This window comes from Chiloscyllium plagiosum, chromosome 5 (assembly GCF_004010195.1).
Source record: "Chiloscyllium plagiosum isolate BGI_BamShark_2017 chromosome 5, ASM401019v2, whole genome shotgun sequence".
Taxonomy (NCBI): domain Eukaryota; kingdom Metazoa; phylum Chordata; class Chondrichthyes; order Orectolobiformes; family Hemiscylliidae; genus Chiloscyllium; species Chiloscyllium plagiosum.
Genome location: NC_057714.1, coordinates 78,035,111 through 78,047,395, shown reverse-complemented (window position 1 = coordinate 78,047,395; position 12,285 = coordinate 78,035,111). Strand labels below are relative to the sequence as shown.

At 39.9% G+C, this 12,285-nt stretch overlaps 1 protein-coding gene across 1 annotated transcript in view; it reads right to left on the bottom strand.

Annotated features, from left to right (window-relative positions):
* LOC122550025 (protein AF-10-like) overlaps positions 1 to 12,285 on the bottom strand; it is a 49,525-nt gene that overhangs the window by 29,755 nt on the left and 7,485 nt on the right. The window contains exons 3-5 of the mRNA XM_043690432.1: positions 10,354 to 10,508; positions 265 to 453; positions 75 to 163 (exon numbers count right to left, since the gene is read on the bottom strand). Coding sequence (XP_043546367.1) covers positions 75 to 163; positions 265 to 453; positions 10,354 to 10,508 — 433 coding nt within the window. The remainder of the gene's footprint in view (positions 1 to 74; positions 164 to 264; positions 454 to 10,353; positions 10,509 to 12,285) is intronic.

Below are 12,285 nucleotides of genomic sequence, written 5' to 3'. Positions count from 1 at the left end.
TTGAAGATAGCGTGTATACTGAAACGACAGATAATTATCTCAAATACTAAGTAAAAGTAATAAATAAGAAACACCTGGGTTGGTATTGGAAGTGAATTTTCAGGCAGAAAGCTGTTGCTCAGATGGGAACCTTTGCTGCTGTGCAAGGAAGTTGCGTGGTGAACTAAAGAGAATACATTAAAATTGAATTTTTAACATAAAATAGTATTTTTCATTGCAAACAAAATAATTTTGACCAATAAAGTTGAGCATAATATCACTTACCGGTTTGTACAGTGAATGGGTGTATTGGAGTTGTTGGACTGGTATTTGAATTCATGACAGGAAATGGGACTGAAAGCTGAGCATTTAGTAGCTGGAGGCGCTCCTTCTTAGCTGTCAAATTCTTAATTTGCTCCTCCAGCTGTCGATTTTCAACTTGAAGTTGGTGTAGTGATTTCAACATTCCCATAACTATTTGGACAAAAATGGGTGAATAACTTAAAACATTGTTGTACCAATGACAAACTTCAAACAACTTAACCAAAAAATGCAAAGAAATTAAAGATTTGGAGGAAATTAGTGAAAGGAAGCATATCATAAATGGTAAGATTTCTAATAGTAGAGGAAAAGTCAGTCAGGTGGAGAAAATAAAATTTTAAACATAGGTATGAAGCTAAAAATGAAATGCAATTAGAGTTCTATTTTACACATAAGAGCAGTTAAGTTGAATATTTCAAAGACACTGGTTATTACATAATTGGAGTTTTATATGCTTTTGTGAATATCTCAGCATAGTGAAGATATAAGAGGCATGGAAAGGACACAGTGAGGATGCATCAGAATTACACTAGGAATTGTGTTATGGTGTAGAGAAAGCCTTCTTGAAAGGTTAGGGCTCTTTTAGCTTGAGTAAGGAAGGCTCTGGGACTTAACACATCTTTTAGCATTGTGGAATGTTTAGAGAAGGCAAATAATTACTTTCACTAATTGGTGAATTAGTAACAAGAGGATATACATGCAACATTATCCCAAGAATGACAAAGATGTGAAACTAGAAGAAACATTCTCATATTTCAGCTCCACAAGTTGGATAGAACAAGAAATATATCACAAAAGACTACTGAAGTAGAAATACTTAACATCCTTGAAAACAAATAAGCTATGTGGAAAATCAGGACAATAGGATTACAGCACACTATGAAATTTGAAGACCTCATATTAGCCTGTGTTGCGTTAGGTCCCAGACAAGCCCCAAATTTGATATGATTCCAGAAGGAATCCCTAAACTGTTAAGCTCCCTGGTGAGAGGGCGGCAGATGCACGAGCTCACCCGCTCCTTCGTTTGTTGCAACAAGATTAATTTACAAAAAGATCCCTTCCCTTGTGGATGCCTTTCCCTTGAGATGCAAGTTTTAAAAGGAGCTAGTTTAGCCAGGTTTTTTTGAACTAACAAGAGGGAGTTCATTCAATAGTAAAGTCACAAAAAATTGGTCATCTAACCACTTAAACAATGATTAGAAATAAGAGGCAATCCAAAAGATAACTTTCTTTTAAAGAATGGATAAATTGTTCACAAAGAATGGATAGTTTACTGTTGCAGTAGAGGTTACCAGAAGTTTTAACATTGGTAATTGAACAGTCAATTTCGAGATTCTTAGTTTTGCAGGTTCATTGAGAACCTATTATTCTACTTTCTTTTGACCATGACTGAATCTCAGTATTCATGTTGAGAGAAAGCCCTCTGTTTTCCTATAACCTTTGTCTGATCTACCTGTGAGCTGACTTCTAGCACTCTATAAGAGAGTTCCTTTACCAGCAACACAGGGGTGACTAGCGGATACTTTGCCAACAGTGACCTTCACAGTACACAATGCTCAAACTCTGGCTTGCACACACAGGCATCTTAGCCCAAGGGCATGCACAAGAAGCTCCGTCCTACCAGTGCATACAAGTAGAGTCGAAGCTGGCTTTTTAACTCATGTCCCTTGGGCATTCTTTAGAGAGAAAAACACAATGTGTCTGCAATTTGGGACATAATTCATAGCGGGTGGCTCACTGTCAGCAAAGAGGCCTCTCGCTAACTTTGTACTCACAAGAGATCACAGTCTAACCTGATCTGACATCTTTTCCCCTTTTGAAGGGCTGTTGTTTGAAGTTCCTTCAACATCCTTAGGTATGCCATTCTATGGTTTGGTTTCACCAGACAGCCACTTAATTTACATCCAAAGCAGTCAGCCCTCTTTTAAAAACACATTTTGGAATTACAAATTAAAATGTCCATAATATGATCGGTTCTGATCAGTGGTCACGAACACTTGATAGATAGAAAAGTGGTTCTATGCACACTACCGTAATCTTTGAATCTTAGAGGAACCATATAAACTCAGTGTAAGGAACCATTGATCATTTGGAATCTTCATCTCATTACCTAACATGGAGGTTTTGCTGATTTTCTTTCCTCCAAACTTAAGCAATAATTCCTAAGGTTTCTTTTCATTTGACTTCATTACTAGCAAACTTGCTATATTTTAAAACAGCCCTTCCTGAAGAAGGGCTTATGCCCGAAACGTCGATTCTCCTATTCCCTGGATGCTGCCTGACCTGCTGCGCTTTTCCGGCAACACATTTTCAGCTATATTTTAAAACATCAAATTCACATCAAAAGGAGAAGAAATTAATGTGAGATAAAAACTGAAAATCTGTATGTATACTTTAATGCTTATCTAGCCAAATATTATATTATAAATGTTTTGGTGACAAAGTGCAATTAAAAGGATCAAAATGCCAAGACTTACAAATGAGTTCAAGCCTTTAAATCAGAAAGTTGGCAAGTCATAAATTTTCAAATGAAAGATTATTAGATCTGGCCAGGAATTTAAGTTTGGTAAAATCTGATAAAAATATTATTTTAGCTATTAATGCAGCTTATGCATCCAATAATAATTATGACATTTAGACAAGGAAAGCCACAAGTCTATGGTGACCTATTGAAATGCAGCTGGTAATTGGTTAGAAACTGATGTTGTGGTAAATGAACAATCAATCCTGTTCCGGTCCTGATTGTAGTTATACTAACAACAGAAATTATTGTGGCAAAGTTGTGAAAAGGCAACATTAGATACAGATGTGATAGAAATCATTGTTAAATACTCTGTGTGCAATTATGGTTAAGATCTGCATATAAGACTTCTGGTTCTGGAGGGTAACTGGTACTGTCTCTCTCATATAGTGGTCAATATAGAATAATACAACAGAACTATGTTGTTTCATCTAGTCTGCATCAGCTTGTTTTTGAAGAGAAATCACATTGATCCAACTCCCCAGCTCTTTTCACATTATCATTACTTTTTTTCCTTCCAATATTTATGCAACTTCCCACAGAAAGTTACTATTGAATCTATTTTCACTAGTCTATCAGACAATGCTTTCCAAATGCAAACCATCTTACAAAACAAATAAAAACAGAAGTTGCTAGAAAAGCTTAAAGATCTGGCAGCATCTGTGAAGGGAAATCAAAGTTAACATTTCAGGTCCTGTGACCCTTCTTCAGGATTTGCAAAACAGATTTTTTTTTCTGATTGCCAACATTGGGTTCTTTTGCTCATCTTATAACCTTAAATGTGTTCCCTCTGGTTACCAATATTTAGCTAGTGAAAACATTTTCTCTTCATTTACTCTCTCAATCTTTCATGATTTTATGCACCTCTAGAAAACTTACTCTTGGTCATCTCTGCTTTCAGGAAAGAAACCCCAGGTTCTTCAGTTTATATAAACACCGTTCTTCAAAATATTCTGGTAAACCTATACTTCACATCAGGAAGAATCGCGTGGAAGGATCCCTCTGATATCTTGCAAGAATTCACACCAGGGTTGCTCGTCACTATTCTCTTGTGGCAAGCTCCTGTGCATTACTGGATTAATATCAGCAGTGACAAGATGAGACCTTTAAAGCAAGTGTTAATTGCCTACTTAAGTGCCACAATTGGCAGAAGAGGACACTTGTCCATGGACTTTCATGCCATGCTCTTAATCAATGTAGAGACTGGAAGGTGATGATTGTCTTACTCTAAGCACATCCTTCTTAAAATGTTGCAAAACGTATGCCAGAACAAAATTAAGCTTATATATGTAGCATAGATTTTGTATTCTATCCCTATATTAATAAATTACATGCTTTATAAACTGCTTTGTCAACGCATCCTGCTAGCTTCAAGTAATCCTGCATCATAAGTCTTGCTTTTCTTGCATCCTCTTTAAAATTGTGCTATTTACGTTCTATTACCTAATCTTAATCTTCACATCCTTCAATAAAGGAGAGAAAACTTGAGGGGAAAAATAGCCAACTGTTAATTTATGCTTATTACTAATTTTCTGGCAAATACACTGGAAGATATGATCCCAAACATTTCTTTCAGAAGCATGACTACTTAAAAAACTCTTCTCTTGCAGTCCCTCAAGATCGAGGGTTATTTGCTCCAACTTAGATTCAAATGAGATCTGAGATGGCCAATAAGTTCATTGTAAAATCTGCACATTACCACATGCAAGACATCTAGTATTTGAAGGGGCAGGCAGATAAGTATTTTGGAGGTGTGTACACTTAGGCTAACATTTTATTGATATGCTAGCTGTATCAATCTTAAGCATACATAAGTGAAGGGCATGAAGTAGCTTGAGCATATGTAAAAAGATACTTCTGAGGCTCTTGTAATTCAGTGGTACTGTCCCTTAACATGGTTCCAAATTCTACATGCAACACAGGTGTGCCATAACATGCCTGAACAGGTTGATTTATACTTAGACACTTTTCGGACACTGTACTGGGAGGAAGCCAGTCACATTCTGAGAACATCTATAATTCTTTTCGACAGACCTCCTGGGAGTGTTGTCATGCCTGAGCTCAGAGAAGGGAAGTTACTTGAAGAGTCTGGTTTCAAATGACATATCCTAACCAGTACAGCTGGTTTTGAATATTTACTGCTTTGATGGTCGGTACATTCACTTGGGAGAGGATACTGCTGTTGGACCACCTCCCTTCGACCAGATTTGTAGAATCTTATGAACATATTCCTGCATACTATACTCCAAGTCCAGCATTTATCGACAGGTGTGGTGGAACCATCACAACAAGAACTGTTCAACCTATGCTACATTCAATCCATTTTGATATAGAAACACAGCAAACAGGATCACAAGTGAGCCATTCAGCCCTTTGAGCATGCTGTGCCATGCAGTGTGATCATAGCTAATTATCCAACTTAGCACCCTATTCCTGCTTTCTCTTCGTGTCCTATGACTACAAAACGACTGCAATCGCAGTCACAAACTCTATCATGTAGATGATAATTGGTGTATACTCACTCAGCAATTGAGCTCCGGATCACAGTCCATTCATTCGGCAGGGCACGAGGAACCTTTCATTAAACACTGGGAAAATGAAATTCCTATTCCAATAAACTTCCACAGCATAACAACTTAACTAAGATCAATAAGATCAATAAGATGAACCTGGAAAATGTAGACCATTTTATGACAAAGGTAGATGTGACAACAAAATCCACAATAATTTCTGATGCTGTAGAATCATAAAGATGTACAGCATGGAAACAGGCCCTTCAGTCCAACTTGTCCATGCCAAACAGATATCCCAACCTTACCTAGTCCCACTTGCTAGCACCCGTCCCATATCCCTTCGAATCCTTCCTATTCACATAGCCATCCAGATGCCTCTTAAATGTTGCAATTGTACCAGCCTCCACCACTTTCTCTGGCAGCTCTTTCCACACACACACACACACACACACCCCTCTTTATGAAAAAGTTGCCCCTTAAGTCCCTTTTAAATCTTTCCCCTCTCGCCCTAAACCTATGCCCTCTAGTTTTGGACTCCCCCACCCCAGGGAAAAGACTTTGTCTACTTATCCTATTCATGCCCCTCATGATTTTATAAATCTCTATAAGATCACCCCTCAACCTCTGACATTCCAGGGAAAAACAGTCCCAGCCTATTCAACCTTTCCCTATAGCTCAAATCCTCCAACCCTGGCACCATCCTTGTAAATCTTTTCTGAACCCTTTCAAGATTCACAACATCCTTCTGATAGGAAGGAGACCAGAATTGCACACCATTTCCAACCAACGTCCTGTACAACTGCAACTTAGCCTCCCAACTCCTATAGTCAATACTGAAATATGTTCACTCAATTTGGCTGGATGCGAAAAAGATCTCAAACCCAAGACGAAAGCCATGGTTTATTGGGCTGCAGCGAATTCTGTGATCCTACATCTTCAAACTTCGACAACCTACAGCAGACAGTTTAAATCATTGGAAAAATACCACCAGAAAAGCAATTTCAACATTTAAAAAATGATAAGCTTGTAAATATCTTGCATTTCCACTCCTTCATTTTGATATAGAAACATAGCAAACAGGAGCACAAGTAGACCATTTAGCCCTTTTAGCATGCTCTGCCATGCAATTTGATCGTAGCTAATTATTCAACTCAGCACCCTGTTCCAGCTGTGGTTCTGTTCACTGAGCTGGAAGTTTTTGTTGCAAACGTTTCGTCCCCTGTCTAGGTGACATCCTCAGTGCTTGGGAGCCTCCTGTGAAGCGCTTCTGTGGTGTTTCCTCCGGCATTTATAGTGGCCTGTCCCTGCCGCTTCCGGTTGTCAGTTTCAGCTGTCCGCTGTAGTGGCCGGTATATCGGGTCCAGGTCGATGTGTTTGTTGATGGAGTTTGTGGATGAGTGCCATGCTTCTAGGAATTCCCTGGCTGTTCCTTGTTTGGCTTGCCCTTCGTTAGCTGTCTTCCTGTTTGTCCTATGTAGTGTTTTGTACAGTCCTTGCATGGGATTTTGTACACTACATTAGTTTTGCTCATTCTGGGTATCGGGTCCTTCGTTCTGGTGAGTTGTTGTCCGAGTGTGGCTGTTGGTTTGTGTGCCGTTATAAGTCCTAGTGGTCGCAGTAGTCTGGCTGTCAGTTCACAGTTCACACTTTTGAAAGATCTCAACCAACGCCTCCGCTATTTCCTCAGCCACACACACAGACCAAGTCCTGAACTATGAAAGCAACCACCCCAATACACGCAAACGAAGTTGCATCAAGACACTATTCAAAAGGGCCACAACACACTGCAGCACACCAGAACTACAAAAAGAGGAAGGGGAACACCTATACAAGGTATTTGCCAAAAACTGATATCCTCGCAATTTCATCAACAGATGCCTAAGGGAAAGACAACGGAACGAGGACATGCCGCAACCCAAAGGACTAGCCACACTACCATACATCAAGAACATCTCTGAACTGACAGCCAGACTACTGCGACCACTAGGACTTATAACAGCACACAAACCAACAGCCACACTCAGACAACAACTCACCAGAACGAAGGACCCGATACCCAGCATGAGCAAAACTAATGTGGTGGACAAAATCCTATGCAAGGACTGCACAAAACACTATATAGGACAAACAGGAAGACAGTTAACGATCCGCATCCACGAACATCAACTAGCCACGAAACGACACGACCAGCTATCCCTAGTCGTCACACACACAGACGACAAGCAACATGAATTCGACTGGGACAACACTACCATTATAGGGCAAGCCAAACAAGGAACAGCCAGGGAATTCCTAGAAGCATGGCACTCATCCACAAACTCCATCAACAAACACATCGACCTGGACCCAATATACCGGCCACTACAGCGGACAGCTGAAACTGACAACCGGAAGCGGCAGGGACAGGCCACTATAAATGCCGGAGGAAACACCACAGAAGCGCTTCACAGGAGGCTCCCAAGCACTGAGGATGTCACCTAGACAGGGGACAAAACGTTTGCAACAAAAACTTCCAGCTCGGCGAACAGAACCACAGCAACGAGCACCCGAGCTACAAACCTTCTCACAAACTTTGAAACCTGTTCCAGCTTTCTCTTCATGCCCTATTTATGTACTAATCAAAATACAATATTTAGCAGTATTTTCATTGTATTTGGAAGAACAAATTGGTTTCGCCATAACCTCAACAAGAGGGTTTTATTTTCAGAAATAAGAGAGAATAGTTGAGTAGCTCTTCCTCACCGACTTCCTGTTCCTCAAATAATTCTAAATACCAAAGCACTATCCAGTCACTGTTCATACACTCCAAGCAGGAATCTACGACATTGCAAGGGGTTATTACTAGTCTAATACAAAACAAAGAACTGCAGATCCTGGAGACCTGAAAAAAGAAATTTGGTGAAACTCAGCAGGCCCGGCACCATTGTGGGAAGAAAACAGAGTTAACGTTTTGAGGGCAGAAACTCATCAGAAAACTGGTTATTACCAGTTGTTCAATTTCTATGAAGCCTTGTTTAAAAAAAAAGTCCACTGTGACCTTTCAAATGCTTTTAAAAGAAACTATTCCAGTTATTTCCACAAAAATTTAAACAAATTGATTTTTCCACAAGCCTTCAAAACCCAAGCCCATATTAAATATGAAGCATCTTCATGATAATAATCAAAGACATTTGGAACATAGGAATGTCGGAACAGGAGCAGGCCATTCAGCCAGTTGCCTACACTGTCGTTCAATATGATTATAGCTGATTGAACACTCAATTATTTTTATCCACTCTATTCCCGTAAGTGTGGAATAAATCTCCAAGCAGCATCTTTTTTTGGGGGTGGGAGGGGGGGGTTGGCTAGAGCTGATCATAAACAGAACCGGACCAGGCATTCAAATACTGTGAATGCAAAAGCAGGTCCAAGGCTGGAATTCAGTGTAGCTCACCACTTGATTTCTCAAAGTCTGTCCACAGTCTACAAAGCATGAGTCAGGATTCTGATGGCATACTCTCTTCACTCCCTACATGATAGCAGCTCCAATGACACAAGAAATCAACTAAGAAAAATCAGACCCATTGACTGCCACCTCATCCATCACTGATGTACTACTGTGGCAATACACATTACAAAAGACACCAAAGCAACTGAAAAGGCTTCACCAGCAGTACTTTCCAACCTGTGACCTTGAGGGTCAAAGGCAACAGACGCATGGATATGTCAGAGTTGGAACTATATCACCATTCTTTCACCATTGCTGTGTCAAGCAGTGCAGCATCCTCTCCAATAGCTATGTGGACATGCCTACAGCACAATGATTGCTGTAGCCACGGTGGTAGTTCACATCACCCTGAGGGCAATTAGGGATAGATCACATTTCAAAAACAAAAAAAAATTGGAAATCATCAATAGTTATTGCAGAATTCAGGGAATCCTGTGTTTTAATGAACCCTGAAGTACAATATATCATAACCATAAGACAAAGGATCATTGAGTCTGCTTTGTCATTCAGTGAGATCATGAATGATCTAATAATCTTCAACTCCACTTTGCCTTTTACCCATAACCTTTAATTCCAATATGCATTAAAAATACTTCTTTTGTTTTGAACAAGGGTCACTGAACCTGAAACATTAACTCTGCTTTCTCTCCAGAGATGTTGCCAGACCCACTGAGTTTTCCCAGCAATTTCTGTTTTTGTTTCTGATTTCCAGCATCTACAGTTCTTTAGGTTTTTTGCATTAAAAAAGTCTTTCCCGTCTTGAATATACTTAATGAGCCACACCTCAACAGTATTTGAGTTCAAGAATTCCACAGATTCACTGCCTTCTCAGAGGTCTGTCTTAAACATGCAACCACTTATTGTGAGATTTTTGACCTCTTGGCCGAGACTCTCCCGGAAAGGGAAATAACCTTTCGGCATTTACCATGTCAAGTCTTGCATGAATCTTGATTTGGAGATGCCAGTGTTGGACTGGGGTGTACAAAGTTAAAAATCACACAACACCAGGTTATAGTCCAACAGGTTTAATTGGAAGCACACTAGCTTTCGGAGCGACGCTCCTTCATCAGGTGATTGTCACCTGGTGAAGGAGCGTTGCTCCGAAAGCTAGTGTGCTTCCAACTAAACCTGTTGGACTATAACCTGGTGTTGTGTGATTTTTAACTTTGCATGAATCTTGTGTGTTTAAATATGGTCAATATTATTCTTCTATATTCCATTAAGTATAGGCCCAATCTACTCAGTCTCACCAATAATGGCTAAAGAAATATCCATAAGGCCAGAAAAGGTGGTGATGTATGGTACATGTCTTTGAAGATTGGGACCCACAACTACATGATTTATTCATGTATTTAATATACGCCAATAAAAGGTGATGCACACAGGATAATCATGAAAAAAATAGTAAATCAAAAAAGACATCAGTAGCATCACTGACTGCGAGGAAAAGAACTGTACAGAATTATGAAACAGGCACTTTTATGTATGAAATAATAGATGCATTGAAAAGCAAACCTGCTGTAAATACATACCTTCTCCAGGAGTGCCCTGTTCCAAAAGAAACTGCTGCCCTTCACTCCACTGCCTTTCCAATAACTGTTCTATGCTCGATGCAACTGGTGGCAGATTCTCCAAGACACTGTTACTTGACTGGTCATAACGAATTTGTAAACCACTTGCAGGAGATCTGTTTGAAATGTTAGGATTTCCAAATTAGAAGTAGTACAATTAACTCTTATGGAATCTAGTGTCAAAAAAAACAGCATCCTACCCCAACCAGACCTCCCAATCTGACCTAGTCCCATTTGCCAGCATTTGGCCCATATCCCTCCAAACCATTCCTGTTTATACACCCATTCAGGTGCCTTTTAAAAGTCGTAAGTGTACCCACCTCAAACACTTCCTCTGGCAGTTCGATCCATGCACGCACCACCCTCTGCATAAAAAGGTTACTCCTCCGGTCCTTTTTAAATCTTTCCCCTCTTACCTTAAACCTATACCCTCTAGTTTTGAACTCACCCATCCTTGGAAAAAGACCGTGGCTATTCAACATAATCCATGCCCCTCATGATTTTATACAGCTTTATAAAGCTCATCCCATAGCCTCCAAAGCTCCAGGAAAATGTGCCCCAGCCCGTTCAGCCTCTCCTGTACCTCAACCTCCAGTCCCAATAACATTCCAACAAAAATTTTTTCTGCACCCTCTCAAGTTTAGCATCTTTCTGATAGAAGGGTGGCCAGAATTGCAGGAAATATTCTAAAGGTGGCCTCACCAACGTCCTGTACTGCTGCAACACGACATCCCAAGTCCTATACTCAAATGTAATCAAACATGTCCATCCTGCGCAATATTAGAATTTCAGATGGTCACTCCACTTAACTTGGGAATAATGCAACAGGACTAAAATATTCTGCTTAAAAGAAACAAAATATCACAATAACTTTCATTTAGGGGCGGCAACCGATGGCTGAGTGGTTAGCACTGTTGCCTCACAGTGCCAGGGATCAGGGTTTGATTCCTGCCTCAGGTGAAAGTCTATGTGGAATTTGCACGTTCTCCCAGTGTCTGCATGGATTTCCTCTTGATGCTCCGGTTTCCTCCACAGTCCAAAAGATGCGCAGGTCAGGTGAATTGGCCATGCTAAATTGCCCATAGTGTTAGGTGTATTAGTCAGAGGCAAATATAGGGTAGGCGAATGGGTCTGGGTGGGTTACTCTTCGGAGGGTCGGTGTGGACGTGTTGGGTTGAAGGGCCTGTTTCCATACTGTAGGGAATCTAATCCCAAATCCCTCTTTGATTAGCTAGTTGTTTACTAGCAATATATTAAAAGAACACTACACATTTAAATTAAAATTCTTAACAAGAATGAACAAACAGATTGATGAAAGACAATATTTTTGGTTCAGTGGCATTATGTTCAAATTGTGTAGAGGACAATAGATTTCGCTGTTGAAAATACCCAAATCTAAATGATCCACTCCAACAGAGATATTAGCAACACTGGAGAGACTGTGATTCTCCAGAAGGTGGTAATAAGAAATCCACTGGTAGAATCTGGCAGTGTTGCAGGATGACTACTCCGATATTATCTATGCTTACATTCCTCTGAAATATAATCAGTTCAGAGTGGTATTTGCAAATATTGAGAGCAGGTAACCTAATTGCAGTTCTTAAGAAGAGTATATCAAAGAGCCTATTAAATCTTATAGGAATAAATGATACTCAAAATTCAAATGGCAGATGGAACATTTTAACAGAAGAAATAAGAGCAAGATATGACCCATCAAGCCTCTTGGCCATTAAGTATGGACAAAGCTATGCTTCAGCTTTCCTGCTACTTTCCAATATCCATTCATTCTGCAAACACCAAAAACCAGTGTGTCTCAACCAAACATCTAATTTATTCACCAGCAGTGAAGTTCAAAAAATCCGCAGTACCATTTTAGCGAAGAAATATTCTCTT